The sequence below is a fragment of the Rhododendron vialii genome, chromosome 5a, assembly GCF_030253575.1.
Source record: "Rhododendron vialii isolate Sample 1 chromosome 5a, ASM3025357v1".
Classification (NCBI taxonomy): domain Eukaryota; kingdom Viridiplantae; phylum Streptophyta; class Magnoliopsida; order Ericales; family Ericaceae; genus Rhododendron; species Rhododendron vialii.
Genome location: NC_080561.1, coordinates 7976518 through 7992539, shown reverse-complemented (window position 1 = coordinate 7992539; position 16022 = coordinate 7976518). Strand labels below are relative to the sequence as shown.

At 37.6% G+C, this 16022-nt stretch overlaps 1 protein-coding gene across 4 annotated transcripts; it reads left to right on the top strand.

Annotated features, from left to right (window-relative positions):
- The first annotated feature begins 5335 nt into the window (after window positions 1-5335).
- LOC131325140 (kinesin-like protein KIN-7E) lies at window positions 5336-14873 on the top strand. Of its 4 annotated transcripts, none has more exons than XM_058357220.1 (16): window positions 5336-5575; window positions 6066-6098; window positions 6610-6997; window positions 7593-7682; window positions 7762-7862; window positions 7979-8092; window positions 8178-8259; window positions 8337-8404; window positions 8516-8581; window positions 8727-8851; window positions 9132-9465; window positions 10682-10786; window positions 10867-11044; window positions 11259-11920; window positions 12638-12942; window positions 14356-14873. In XM_058357220.1, exons 3-16 carry the CDS (start codon window positions 6769-6771, stop codon window positions 14687-14689), a joined length of 2793 nt encoding a protein of 930 aa, XP_058213203.1. In that variant the 5' UTR covers window positions 5336-5575; window positions 6066-6098; window positions 6610-6768; the 3' UTR covers window positions 14690-14873. The 4 variants fall into 4 exon arrangements, with proteins under 4 accessions (XP_058213203.1, XP_058213199.1, XP_058213200.1 ...); XM_058357216.1 differs by having other exon boundaries at window positions 10867-11050; XM_058357217.1 differs by having other exon boundaries at window positions 5416-5531; window positions 10867-11050.
- Window positions 14874-16022: the final 1149 nt, after the last annotated feature.

The following is a 16022-nucleotide window of genomic DNA, read 5'->3' as shown; positions in this document are numbered from 1 at the left end:
ATATCTCACTTGGGTCCCCACTTCCATCTTCATCACTGCGTGGGGTGCTTTGGTAGTTAAAAGAAGGCATCCAACCGACAGAACGGCACGAGCACTCATTTTAATTTTCTCTCACCTGCCTAGGAAAGCTTTCTCTCACTATACTTTTCTCGTTCATATGGGTCCACAAATTTTTCTTACTACTTTATCCCAAGACGGTGATCCATGATTCACGCCATCGGATTGAAAAGGAGTATTCGAAAAAAAGGAATTGGGGCCGGGAAATAGCCATTTGGATTTTCGAATACAGAAAGTCTACAGTTACCGATCGGGAAATCCCGATCGGAATCCCGACGTCCTGCTGGGCACTCTCCGGCCGCCGGATGACTGATCTGATCCATCCAATAATTCTATAAAAAAAAACGAGTGGACACTCGTGAGAATAAATGGCATCCGACGTGTGTAAGTGGCCGATTCAAGCACTCCTTTTTTGGCCGATCCAAACACTCCGTTTTTTGCCGATCCAAACACAAAAATGGAGTGCTTGGATCGGCCACTTACACACGTCGGATGCCGTTTATTATCGAAAGAGCCCACTCGGTTTTTTTTTTAGAATTATTGGACCGATCGGATCGGCCTTCCGGTGGCCGGAGCGTGCCCGGCAGGGCGTTGGAATTCCGATCGAGATTTCCTGATCGGTAACTGTAGACTTACTCTTTGGAATAAGTAGGTGCAGTTGGTGGTGAGCCACTCTCCTAATTTTGGAATCGTTGTTGATGTTGCTGCAATTCGTTATTAATGACATTTCTCTCTGATGATACCTCTCTTTCAACTGCACGTTTGTCGACGGGATAAAACATGAAAGGCTGATGCGATTTCGCACTGATATAATATATCTTTTCGATTGTATATCTTGGGGCCTGATATAATAACACTACCTCCCCTATCCTTGTCCGGAAAATAGCCATTTGGATTTTGGAATAAGTAGGTGCAGTTGGTTGTGAGCGACTCTCTCCTAATTTTGGAGTTGTTGATGTTGCTGCAATTTGTTAGTATTGATGACATTTCTCTCTCTGATGATACCTCTCTTTCAATGTCACGTTCGTCGATGGGATAAAACATGCAAGGCTGATATGATCTCGCGCTGGCTAATATATTCAAACTACTCATATTCGATATGGTGTTTGACACCCGAAAATAGACGGTGGATATAATATTCTTTTCGATTGTATATCTTGGGGCCTGATATAATAACACTACCTCCCCTAAGACCCCTATCCTTGTTAATTTATATCCGTCTTTGTTTTCGGCTTTTTATTATGAAAAGGTCAACTTTTCTTTTAATGTTAGTATATCCAACTACTCAGATCTACCTAGGGTTGCTAATTGAACTGAGCTACTGGAGTTCAAGTTTGTGTTCGTTTGTTAAAAGTTTGTTCAAAATGGGTTTGGTTCATAAACAAAGTCAAGCTTAAACATTTTTTTAAAGCTCGTCAAGGTTTTAAACCGAACTTGAAAAAATTACTATTTGGCTTGTTCGGATTGGCTTGATTAAAGCTTGTTTGAGCTCGTCTCATAACCAATATAAGCTTAAACATATTTTTGAAGCTCGTTAAGTTTTCAAACCAAGTTTGATCAACCACATGCTTGGCTTGTTTATTACCCCTATATTCCCTTCAAAATGAAACAAGCATATACATACATATGCCCTTTTCTATAAATTACTCAAACAAATCTTTTACAACATATATATATATATATATATATATATATATATATATATATATATATATATATTCGCATTTTTATCATATACATATATATATCCCTCACACTATATCCACCGAAACTAAACAACTCCGGTTGGCAAATGGCTTTCAAAGATTTGGCCAAGTGAGTATGAGAAATCAAATAATGTTAGTTATCTATGAGATCGCATGTTCGTATATAGGCCAATGTTTTCATACTCGGGGCCACCAGAGAATTTGCTCGATCAGATTGAAAGGATTTTTTTTTTTTTAAATATGGGGAAAAAACCATTTGAAATAAGTAGGTGCGGTCGGTGGTGAGCCACTCCCCTAATTTTGGAGTTGTTGGTATTTTGCTGCAATTCGTTATAGTAGGAGTAATAACTTTTCAGCATTGTAAGGACCAATTTTATTTGTCCTTTTTTTTTTTTTATAATAAGTACAACTTTATTGTTATTCAACGGTCCAACTAAAAAAAAAAAACTCTCCTAGAAGATAGTTTTGTTAAAATCTAAATTATTAAAAATACTTTTAGACAACTAAAATCACACAGACGACACGCTGCAGTTCAACAACAAACTGCAGAAAAGCCAGATTCTATTCAAAATTGAGAAAGAGGTATTCTTACTTCCCTACCCAATTGTTGGTTTGACTATTTTGCTCTCGTCCAGAAATGAAAGCAATGGCTAAATTTTGTGGGGTTAATTTCTAGAGTTTAACAACATGCGTATAAGTAGGCTCGGCCATTCAATCATTGATAATTTTATTTTTATTTTTCTTTGTGTGTGTTTGCTAAGGCGCAATGAATGATCAGATTTATGGTTTATTGTAATACTAGGGTTTGCCTGTGCCTGAAGGCACGGCGCAACGTGAGATCTAATTAATGGTAATTGTGCAATTAATATTGTTTGAGAGAAAGAGGGAGAGCCGTAGGATTTATAAAGCAAATCAATGGTTATGATTTATAGAGAGATAAGATTTAAAAACCGTTCTCCATTATTATGTAGATTTTTGTTCTACTGTTGCGATTTGAATTTTTTTCCAATTTTCTTTTAATCTTATTTTTTCAAGTTTTTGGTGGAATACAACAATAGTAAATATGACGTGGATCTTCGAGGGTCCTACTTGATTATAGGCAAATGATATTGGCACTCTACTTTTTTATGATGGTACTCTAAATTTTTTCTTTTAGTATAAAAATTATACATAGCAAGGCACATTAAAAAATAAATTTTGAAATGCCATCATAAAAAAGTACAGTGTCAAAATTATTTTCCTTGATCATATAGTAATAAAATATTCAAACGGCGGTATTTACTACTACTATATTGATTACATATGCGGTCTATTTGTTTACTAGGTAGAGTATCGGATTTGACTATATACTTACGTAATCAAATATCTAGTGCTTGGTTAAAATATTTACGGCTCAGATTAGATGTTCTTCGGACATATAATCTCATTACGTAATCAAATATCTAGTGCTTGGTTAAAATATTTACGGCTCAGATTAGATGTTCTTCGGACATATAATCTCATTACGTAATCAAATATCTAGTGCTTGGTTAAAATATTTACGGCTCAGATTAGATGTTCTTCGAACATATAATCTCACAAAGTACGAGATATTTGGAAGTGTGTGATTATTAATCCAGTCACTATTAATTCCATGGAGATTTACATCAGGTGGAATCCTGTATACCTTAATTATTAGTCCCGTTAAATAAATGGGTCCATTAATTAGAAGAATTATGTTTAACTGCGTTATTCAATTACCCCTTTCTCTCTACAAATTTAGTACTGTTAAAAAAAGTAATAAATTCTCTTTTCATTACAGATTTTTACTTAAATGTAATAAAATCTAATGTCATGGGCCCCAAGAGTCGCATTACATACGGGTTCATATATCTCGACAGAAGCTATATTATAGATATGAAATCCCAAGGGAAATGTGAGTCACGTGTTTAGGATAAGAGTTAGCAGGTCAGTTGGCACATGTCATTACAGAAAGGTGGGATTCTATATCTCTCTGTCAAGAACGAGTAGATGTGACTGATTTGCCATTCCCATTTGTTCTTGCGTGGTTTGCATGATGATAAAATAGGAAATGCATGTCATTATCCCACCGAAAACTAACACCGGATTTCTCCCCCCTATCTACCACCCCTATCCTATGCATTCATGTGGGTTAATTAGTGACTTGTACTCTTTATGAGAAAAATCAGAAAAAGTGTAAAATATGAATAAATTTTTTTAAAAAGTTCAAATAAGATGACAAAAGAAATACATTTTCCAAAATTCAATAATAAAAGGGTTTCAAACGATTTTAATATCTAGTGAATTTCCTTCTTCTTTTCGGTCATAGTTTTATACATTTTAAACTAACGTCATTAAGATAAATGGTTAATTCAAAAAACTGAAGCAAATCTAATTAACATTTTAAAACGATGAATATTGAAAACAAAACTCATGCGAAAGGGCTCCTAAATCTCGTGGGGTTAAGCTCTCCTTCTTCCCTTATCCTCCACTGCGAGGTCACAATAATGATTCGAGTCGTTTAGTTGTAGATATTTTGGAAAAGAACATTCGTGTGAAAAACGAATCCGGAGACCTTGTAGTGCATGGTACACTATAGTAACTTATCTTACATGTATACTGATTTAGATCATTGCTAACACTTTTGGATGGCTGGAATACTGCACTACACCCTTGTAGTACACCCCTTCACGATAGGGTTCTCGGATCCATGGTCAATTAGCATGATCAGATAACAATAATTGCATGAATAGTTTGCATTTTGTTTTCCAAAACGGACTGCAAGTATAGTTTCAAACTAAAACGGTTGATTTCATATGAACATTCCATGTACTTATAGCTATCCAACATTTAAGATTTTACGCAAGGGTATTCTTCTACACAATATATAGGAGATGAACGGTTTAGATCATTGTTATATGTCTAATGTGGGGCAAAAATGATGAGTCTTGAGGGTTACGAAGGCTGCAAATGAAAAAGCCGTTCGTGAACTGTTTGAGACTTGACTTGATAAAGACTCGTTCGAGTAATCGAGTTCGATTCGAGTGTTAAATCTTATCATGTTTTTTACAATTTTATATGTGTGTGAACCTACTTATGTAAAAATGAAAATATTATTTGTACTTCCGTACATGCATGAGCGCATCAATATTTATAAAACAAATAAAAAATCAACTCGTAGAGGAACATAGGCAAGCTCGCCTTGAACTCGGCTTATTAAATTTTTCATCGAAACTTAAAAACTTAACAAACAAATTTGAACATTCTAAAATTGAAGCTCAACTCGATTCGATTTGTTTGCACGAAGACAAACCTACGAAAGCGGCTTAACCCAAATCTCGTGGGCTATCGGAAGGAAACGGCTGTTTTGACTGAACAATTTAAAAAAAGTACTGATCAAACAGAGGTAAAATATAAATATGAGGTGTTATTTTGACCAGAAAATCCCCATCACTCTCGTTCCTAACATCCAGGCCGTTCAAATCTTCAAAGCAAAACAAAAGGGCAAAAACGTAACTCAACGATCACTTCGCATATGAAGTTGACGCACCAGCAACTCCCCCTGTCTACGCCGATTTGCAGGACCAGAGAGAGAGAGAGAGAGAGAGAGAGACGGTTCTATCCCATTGGTCTCTGAGTCTCTCTCTGCAAATTTTCACTTTCGTTTCAAAAAAATTACAAAGAGATCGTGTGAGACTACCATTTGGCCGATTCCTACTGTTCCATAGAGGATTATATACTCGCATGCACTTTATTCGACGCGTAAAGGTTTATCATCACTGAGATCTCTCTCTCTCTCTCTCTCCTTTATGGTAAGCTTCAAGTTCACACAAACCCACTTTCTAGAGAGAGAGAGAAACTGGGAAGCTTCAAATTCTTTTTAACCTGAGATTTGTACCCGAGGTTCTCTGTACCGAGATGTATTTTCGTTAAGACTGTGTGAGTTGACGTATTTGGGTCGTTAGATTTATATTGTGCGTTTTTTGTTTTTTATGTTTTAAAATTTTGTGTAATCCAATAACCGAAAATGCACCCTTGGGATTTATGACAGCAATTTTTTTTTGATAAGTAATTTTTTTTTTGGGTAAGTATTATGACAGCAATTTGCTGATACTTAACTCTGATTTTAAACCTCGAGATCGATTTCTAACATTCGTTAAATGCAAAAAATCCCAAGATACGTAATCAAGCGGTTACTTAAATGGTGGAAAATATTTACAGGTCTGCGTATCTATTTGTTTTACATTTCTGTCGTTTACTCCAGGAGATTTAACGGTTACATTTGTGTTTTTTTTTTTTCAGGAGAAGTTTCTGACCATGAAAGAGACAGACAAGGTAAACCCTCTCTTAAGTCTTAACAATCCTCAAGATGAATATGTATAATATAGACATTTTTTTGCAATTACTCAACCACCTAGGTCAGCTAAAGCGCTCCTCGACTAATCGCGATGAGTCGTTGGTGATGACAAATCCTACTGTCCACGAGCGGGGTCCAATTAAAGCCGGGACAGCGTACGTGTACCGATATAGTATAAATATGGATACATGTATGAGCTATGAATGTGACGGGGACCACAATCTCTGAAAAATTCCAAGCTTCACCGGCCCATTAAAATATTTCCTACAAAGCACCGTTACTTGGCATTCAAGCGTAGTTGGTCCCCATCGTAATGGAAAGCAATCAGTTGTGTTCTGACCTTCAATTGAAGCTTTTAGGGTTTGTTTGCTGAAAGCTTTGAACCAAAGATTAAGCAAAAGTAGCTTCAACTCAACTAACCCATGATTTGTATTTGGGGTTTACTTTCATTGGTTATTTAGTGATCCATAATCAACCTTTTTGTTGCAGTTAAGCACAACCCATCTGGGTTAGGGTCTTAATTGTTTTGCACGGTTGGAAAGAAGGACAGTGGGGACTGATCATGCTTGATTGGTTCAGCTATGGGTATTAAGGTTTTGGATTAATGGAGGTAGGTTTGTGAAAAGGAGGAGATAGGTGGGGTGAGAAATGGGGGCAATTGGTGGGGAGGAGTTGACTAAGTGGGAGAAGATGCAAGGGGAGGTGAGTAGTGGTGGTGGTGAGGAGAAGATTCTTGTGTTGATTAGATTGAGGCCTTTGAGTGAGAAGGAGGTTGCTAAGAATGAGGTCGCGGATTGGGAATGCATCAATGAGAATACCATTTTGTTCCGGAACAGCCTGCAAGAGCGGTCCATGTTTCCGACTGCTTATACATTTGGTAAGACAAATTTCTAAATATCTTCCAATTTGCTCCAGTTCACACGTTTATTTGCATTTGAAATGTGAGATAAACTGGTGAGGAAATTGATTGGATGTAGGTTATTGATCTAGAGCATATTGAACTAGGTATCAAGAGCAACTGCGATACGCTTTAGTGAACATTGGATGATTTGGATCATGTCCATGTGGATTTAGTTTTCACTGCAAAAATAACTGTACTGTTTTCACATGCTCTATGCAATTTGTTGGTTCACTTCAATTCCCTGTATTCCTCTGTCAGGAAACTAATGCCAATTGTTCCAAAACTCTACTCATGATTAAGCATTCGTAAACTAATATGTACCCAAGTTTTCAAACAGACTGTTGTTGATGGATAAAAATGTACAAGGGTAATCTGTAGTGGCTCAGAGGTTCATAATTCACTAACAATTTGTAGAAAGTAGGCCCTTTGGGCAGTTTTTGATACACACACACACATATATATTTTGTAGAAGTAGATGTTTCATAAGTGCACTGAATTTTATTTTTAGTTGGTCATATTGTTTTCTTATTCCGATCTTCCTTGTTCTTTTATTGCTGTTTCATATTGGTAGATAGAGTATTTGGTGGCGACAGCCAGACTAGGCAGGTTTATGAGGAAGGAGCAAAGGAAATTGCTCTTTCAGTGGTCAGTGGTATTAACTGTAAGTATAATCTTCATGCTGTTGCTTTCTGGTAATTATAACCTCAAAATTGGCTCACTTCTGCATTTTCTCCATTCAGCAAGTATTTTTGCTTATGGGCAAACAAGCAGTGGAAAGACGTACACCATGGTTGGTATAACTGAATACACAGTAGCAGACATTTATGACTACATACACAGGGTAACTATGAAATGCTGATTTGGTGTTGCTTTTTGATTTCATTTTCATAATCCATAATCAGTTTGTTTTCTGGTTTGAAACCTTTTTCTTCCCCTTTTCCCTCGGTGTTCCCCCAGCATGAAGAACGAGCATTTGTTTTGAAGTTTTGTGCAATGGAGATCTACAATGAAGCTATAAGAGATCTCCTTAGCGCGGATAGTACTCCACTAAGGGTTCTAGACGATCCAGAGGTTACCTTCATATGCCTTTTCATTTACGCACTCACTATGCAATTACATTTTAACTGAGGTCTGTAATCTTTTCTCATTTCCTTAGAAAGGGACTGTGGTGGAGAAAATAACGGAGGAAACACTGAGGGATTGGGCCCATCTCAAGGAGCTTCTATCAATTTGTGAAGGTAAATGGCATTTTATGGCAGTTGTGGTGGTTATTTAAAATTTTCTCTTCTTCATGCATATAGTTGCTTTTTTTCAGCTCAAAGAAGGATTGGGGAGACTTCCTTGAATGAAACAAGCTCTAGATCACATCAAATTCTTAGATTGGTCTGCTGCTCCTTCCTCTCCAAATTTGATACTCCTGTTATTAACTAATTTTTGTCCCAAGTTACTCCAGAATATTTATTTTACTTGCTCTCTTGGATTAATTTTCTGCAGACAATTGAAAGTTCTGCTCGTGAGTTTTTAGGCAAGGACAATTCAACAAAACTATCAGCTAGTGTGGTATAAGTCAACTCAACTTCCTTTAGGGACAACTTACAGTGAATATAAACTTTCTGAGTCAATATAACTGCATAATTGTTATTCTTAAAAAGAAGAAAGTCGGACAAAGAGTCATGGTAGCAAAGTTAATTTGTTTTTTTGGCAGAATTTTGTCGATCTTGCGGGAAGTGAGCGTGCAGCTCAGGCGTTATCAGTTGGAGCAAGACTGAAAGAAGGCTGCCATATCAACCGTAGTTTACTGACCCTTTCTACCGTTATTCGCAAGCTGAGGTTTAGTAATTGCCTCTTTCTTGACCATTTTAGCTCTTTACTTCAATTGTCAGAGAAAATGTATAATAGATAGGGGCTATCTGCTTAGCTTTCAAAAAGACTACTTTGTATCAAGAGAACTAAGTTAAATCTTGTCCACTTATCAGTATGGAATCGACACCTGTGTGTTTTTTTTGTTGTTTTGTCTCCCTTTTGTTTTCCAAAATAATTGGCTCTTTATGTGGAAGGGATAATTTATACAATGTATAGCTCATCAACTTTTCACAATTTTTGAATGAAGCAAGGGGAGACATGGACATGTGAACTACAGAGATTCTAAGCTAACTCGCATTCTACAGCCCTGTTTGGGAGGCAATGCCAGAACTGCCATCATTTGCACTTTGAGCCCTGCACGAAGCCATGTTGACCAGTCTAGAAATACTCTCTTGTTTGCTACATGTGCAAAAGAAGTTAGCACAAATGCAAAGGTTAATGTAGTCATGTCTGATAAGGCCTTGGTGAAGCATTTGCAAAAAGAGTTGGCTCGATTGGAGAGCGAGTTAAGGACCCCTGCCCCTTCTTCCACTTCTGATTATGCAGCATTACTGAGGAAGAAAGATCTTCAGATAGAAAAGGTAATGACACACAATAAAATCATTTCTTTATTCTCAGATGTTAAAGTGTATCACCAAATCATGGGGTATTATACACTTGGTTTTCTTGGTGGAACTGATTGCTGCATAGCAACAAAGTATAGTACTACAGGACTTGTATTTGGACAAATCGTGAGAAACAGGGATTGGATCTGAATGTTGAATTATTTGATGGAATTAGGAAGGGAATTAAGGGAGAAATACACGAAAAATCCATAGACATGTCCCTTACCATTCCATGTGCATCTCAACTTTCAAGAGGCAAATACTTTTCAGCTTTTCATAAAGTTCCATTTTAACATGTGAAACGAGTTTCCTTGTGCCTGTCATCAGAAAATAATGTTAGTTGAGTCAGGCAAGTTTTTTTGTTGCTTCCAATAAATACAGGAGTCAGGACATATTGTAACCAAGGGCATCTTGATGAATGAAGTTTTGCAAGGGTGGATCAAACTGGTAGGATGGACTCATGAAATTTGTGTTTGTATGATATAGAAGTATGTGACATGTGTGTTACTGCTCTTCGCAAAATCGGACGCTTCATTTGGGTTGCATAATATGCAAATCACACTCCACAGTCCACCCTTCTTTTCAGCGGCTTCACCCTACATACTCAAGACCCAAACAAGCCTGTTATTCTTCCACCACCAACCAGCATCCTCAAACCATGATGCATCTCTCCCTATGCGTGTGTCATCATATGTGGTCTTTTCATGTGTCTTGGTTTTTTACCCTCTTAATATTCCTTTTCTTTTTTAAGTTTACCTAGTGTTGAAGTGTGCGTTGTGGGGAGAGTGGTGAAGTATGGGAATTTGGAACACTCAAGTGTGTTTTGTTCACCTTTTGGTGTTAAAACGGAGAGGGTTAACCTGCATTTAGACTGGCAATCTTATTCATTGAATATATTTGTCCAGAAATGGAGCTCGAGAAGGTTATGTGAGCAGGAATAGCACCCCTATTTAAAAAATGCCACATACAATGCCAATAACAGTAGGGGATCTCATTTTATGAAGGTAGCTTGGTATGATAGATTCGGCCTATGGTTATCTCATCTGTTTGTATTTTGATGTAAAGGTGTAGTAGAGCCACAAATGCATTCTAGATGATTAGAGAATATTTACTGCTAATGCTGAGACTACGAGGACTCGGGCAGAAAGGTCTCATTACTTATTAGTTTTCCCCTGATTTTTCTATCACCCAGTTGGAGAAAGAGTTGAGAGAGCAAACTAAGCAGCGGGAACTTGCAGAATCTCGGGTTCAGGATTTGTTGCTCATGGTTGGAAATGATGAAGATTCGACGGAATGGGTAAGTAACTTATGCAGAGTTGATAATACGTTTCTTATGATTTTTTGACAGCTAACCATCGTTATTTTAAATTTCTTCAGGGTGGGCTTAGTAATCGTCCTAAATGGCAAGAGGGTAACAAATGGGAAGATGAATGTTCGGTGTCAGACTCATCAGTTACAGATGATACACATTACCAAGATATAGGTGGCAGAAAAATGGGCAACTCAGTGAATTCGTGGCCCTCTAAGATAGAGTTTTTCAATAACCCACTAACAGGTAGAGTTAAGTTCCTATGATCCGGTGCATGTCATTAGTAATGCAATTTGAGGGGGACCATGCCCCACCTCATCTTTTGAAACTTACAAAAAGTGTTTAAAAGCTTGTAAAAGTGTGGAAAGATGTGCAATATGTATTGTAACTATAATTTTTTCGTAGTGCTTATGTCCAATTTTTTTTTTAGAAGCTTACTCTCTCTTTCTTGCACACTTAGGAACTGGAGAAGATCCCAATGAAATTTGCCGGGAAGTTCGTTGTATTGAGATGGATGAATCAGGAGCAGACAAGATCTCTGAACCCCTTGCCTTTTCAACTGGCAATGCTGAAGGAATGCATAGCAATGTGGCCATTGACGAGTTGGAATCAACCCCACCAAGACAAGTAACTGAAACCCAAAGTAGCATGACTAATGGTATATTGGAGGAGAGACACCAGGATGTGCAAAAGACCATTGGTTCTCTTGTTAGCCGTTACCCTGAAGACCCATCTCCTTGGGCTCAAGGCAATATGTCACGGTGTGAAAGTCAGAAGTTGAATAGGAGCTGGAGTTGTAGAGCTACTCTAATGGCTGGCTCATCCTTTCCAGACTTTGAGACGACAGGTGATAGTCAGAACACACCAGTTGAAGGTTTTGAGAAAAGCTTTCCCGGAAGACCAGAAGGCTTCCAAAGGATGGTTCCGCCATTAAATTATGATGCGGCAAGGTTGTCGAGAAATGATTCCCAGTCTTCTATGGGGAGTGCTTTTGTAGATGAGTTAAAAGCTCAGAAGAACAAGAATTCCACAGATGAGGATATTCCTAGCATTGATACTTTTGTTGCAGGACTCAAAGAAATGGCCAAGCTTGAATATGAAAAGCAACTTGCTAATTGTCAGGTTAGAACATGCCCTTCTTCCGTGCTTTGTTTCCCGGTTAATCCTGTCATTTAAGTTTTGCTAACCTTCTAGTGTACTGCGAAATTGGTTTCTGTTAGTGAGTGGGCATTTGACCACCTTATTCACTTATCCTTTCATGTAACTTCAGATGTTCATCGATGCACACATCAGCGTTTGTCTTTGAAAGAATACTAATCCAATATGTATTCATCTGTTTCTTGGAACTTCAATATTCCTTATTGAATGATTACACTTATTAATGGATTTGAAAAGAGTATTAATCATCTTATATTTGAAAAATTGCTTGTCTCAAATCCATGCTTTTCTCTCACAAGTGATGGTGGAAGCCACAAAATAGTAGTGGGGATCCCACCATCACTTTTGATTTTTGATTTTTGACTTTTGAGAGAGATTGTAAGAACAGCGATAAAAGTTGGTGTGACCCTAGCATTGCTCTTATTTTTTTGTTAGGTGACAGAGAGCAATTTTAAGGGCTTGTACATATCGACATGTCACATAGCATTTTAAATTTCATCTACTCATTTAGTGCAACTGCATGTTTACCTAAATTGTGTAAAATAATTCTGCTTCCTTGATTCATTTCATTAGATTGCTTTAATGTACGTGTATTTCAGTACTTTGAAATGGTAGTAGCTCTTTTCGTGAAGCTTGCTCCGTTTAGTAGAGTTAGAGTTTCCTTTGTACAATCTGCTTCAGGGAGAAGAATCGAAGGCCAAGAAGAACGTCAAAGATGTTGGATTAGATCCGATGCTGGACGCAGCAGAAGCTCCTGCAACTTGGAATATTGAGTTCGGGATAAAGCAGAAAGCAATACTTGAACTTTGGCAATCTTGCAATATTTCGTTGGTGCACAGGACATACTTCTTCCTGCTATTTAAAGGCGACCCAACAGATTCCATATATATGGAGGTGGAGATGAGGAGACTTTCCTTCCTCAAGGAAGCATTTTCTCAGGGTAATCATGCTGTGCAAGGGGGTCAGACTCTCACGTTAGTGTCAAGGTCTGCACTCTGTCTTTTCATATACGCTCATGTTACTGAAATTGTATGATTTTCTAGCATCCATTAGTATTCAAAGGTTGCTTTGTGATATTTGAAAAAGAATACTGTCGAATCAATATGCTCAATGGCGGACCCATGTAGGGAGCCCCACAAAACTAGGGTTACAATTTCTTCCACACAAACATCACATCTCTTCGGAGAATTCCATAAAATAGTTGTATGAAATAATGCTAATTATGGTTGACATTATCGAAATGTATAAGGGTCCTAGACTATCACACCATGACATATGCTTACCATATTTTCCACTTAAGAGGGGAGAGAAGGATGAGATAACTAGGCTGTAGACATTTTATTTATGATTTCTTTAAAAATAGACTTTAATGCACATTGTCCACAGTTATCACTTGGATAAGAGGATCATGTGATTATATTACAAAGGAAATTTCAGGGCGCAAGGTAAAATACTTGAATTTTGAGGTGATCAAGCTAACGTTACTTAAATTCTGGGAAGCCCATATGCTAATTCTCTCATATGCATGTAGTGTCAGCCCCCATTTTGGTCCACTGCCAGCTATGTAGCACAGATACGGTCACAGACACATGATTTCTAAAAAATGGGGATACGGACAAGGCCTGGGACAGAGAAAAAATAAATAAATGAATCGATAATATTTATTTTATACCGGTGGAAATATACATATATGTACAGGCATGAAGCATCAATACATACAAACAAACCTCATATATACAGCTTATTACACTTCTAACCAAAATATTTCAAGTAATACACATTTATCCCCCAAAACACTTTAAAAAAATTGCATATTTAACTCATGTCATGTTCCTATACGTGTTCCTGCCGTGTCCCCATATAAAATTATTAAATTCAATGGACACGCCCATTAGGGGTGGGCATCGTATCATGTCGTGTCAATGTCTTGTTTGTGTCACAATTTCTCAATCCGAACCCGACCTGTTTAGCTTTTCATGTTAACGTGTCATGTCATATTTGTGTTCTGTGTTAGAAATAGCCAGCCATAACCCGCTAATTTCGTGTTGGCTTCGTGTTGGGTTATCGTGTCATCTCATAAATTCCCACCCTGCGTCGTTTCATGTCATCTCATGTTCGTATTAGAATTCTCTCAACTCTAGCCCGATCTGTTTAGTTTTTTATGTTATTGTGTTGTGTGTCATATTTGTGTTTCATATCAGAATTAGCTGACCCTAACCCGCTAACTTTGTGTTGGGTTCGTGTCGGGCCAGAAATTCCATCCCTAGATGCCGGCTAGACATCTAGGACTGTTGGTGCTTTATAGTCTGCAAACTTCGTGAAATATCCATAATTCCATATTGTTTTTTACCTTTAATATTTTACTTTTTCACCAACTCATCTTCTTTATGGAGTTGCAGTTTGAAGGCTCTTCGCCGTGAGAGAGATATGTTATGCCGGCTGATGCAAAAGAGGTTCTCGGAAGCAGAGCGAAACCGTCTATACCAGATGTGGGGTATCGGTTTGGGGTCAAAGCGGAGGCGGTTTCAACTGGTCAACCGCTTGTGGAGTGACGCTCACGATATAAACCATGCCGCACAGAGTGCTTCAATTGTTGGAAAGCTGATAAGGTTCAGAGAACAGGGAGAGGCGCCCAAGGAGATGTTTGGGCTTAGCTTCGTGCCTGCTGCACCCGCAAGCCGAAGATCCTTGGGCCGGAAACACAACAATGATCATTGGGCTTCCCTTTGGTAAGCTTGTGTCATATTACCGGATAGAAAGAAAATTAGAGGCGATGTGCTGAATTGTTTTTTTTTTCTTTCGACGTTTTGTTCTGTGCAATGTTCATTTATGATTGAAATTGAAAATGGTTGTCCACAGTTGCGATCAATTTGTAAACACACTGTTGGAAATGAACTTGTTTTAGGTTACTGTTTTATGGTTTTGGAGTTCTGTTTATTGACTAGTTTTTGGAGTTCCTGTTTCGGTAGATTGAGCTAACTATGAACCTTTCAAATTTGGAATCTTTGATTGTGGCCATCCAAACTGTGTGACAAGCTGAAGCGGTTCGGAAACTCTTCTTCTCTTAGCTGTTTTTTTCCCTTTTCTTTTCTCTTTGGTGTTGAAATCCTTCTTTTCTTTGTTCTGTCACTTGCTTTTGAAAAAATGCTAGGAGGGAAAAAAATTCTCTTATCTTGTATATGAATCCAGCGCCGATGTGGCCCGTGCGCGCTTGTACTCTTAGTCACATAATCCTTCAATAGGATCTTGTGTTTGTGCTTTCAATCCTCGCTCCTGTAAATTTAAGTACTTTGGGATGTTTATGAAAGACGCTTTTATTTTATATTAGTATATCTCAAGGTGCAATTTTATTTATTTAGGTAAGATAGTGGGTTACACAAAAACGTGGGGTAGCCATCCCACGAACATCAAAAAGAAAGCATTGGTATACAAAAAGGCAAACAAAAGGGAACATATGCAAAGTTCCATCTCACTCCAATGCATTTTTAGCCAAACGACTAGCTAGGAAAGTTTTTTTTTTTTTTAAATAGTAATAGTTTTATTGATATAAAACATAGATACATAAGATAATTATCTAAAGGTACATCTGTTCTTAATTAAAGGACTAGAAAGTCACAAAGGAGGATAACATTTCTGAATACAAAGCCAAAGAACGTGTCACCCCAATTGCACTCATTTGTACAATAGAAAACTCACACTGATAAAAAAACTTTACACCTGAATCTAGTTACACGTTTCAGGATTCGCGCTACCATCCTCAAAGATTCTTTGTAGTAGATTGTGTCTACATCACTCAAGAATTAAAACTCTTTTATGCTCACGCTCGCACTCCCGCAAGCTTTATGTGACTTAGCTCCTTCTTAGAGCGGAGGGAGCAATAGAAGAGTAACACCAACCTAGTGGAAAATGGAAGTAACATTCTGATAAGAAGTTTTCATTTTCTCCCGTTGTTATTGGAGGCAAACAAAGGTATATACTATACGAGTTGTCTGAGAATTTGTTTAAATTTGAAAGTCTAACAAAATTTGCAAAATTAATAAATTATTTACACCGCCGGTGTAAACAT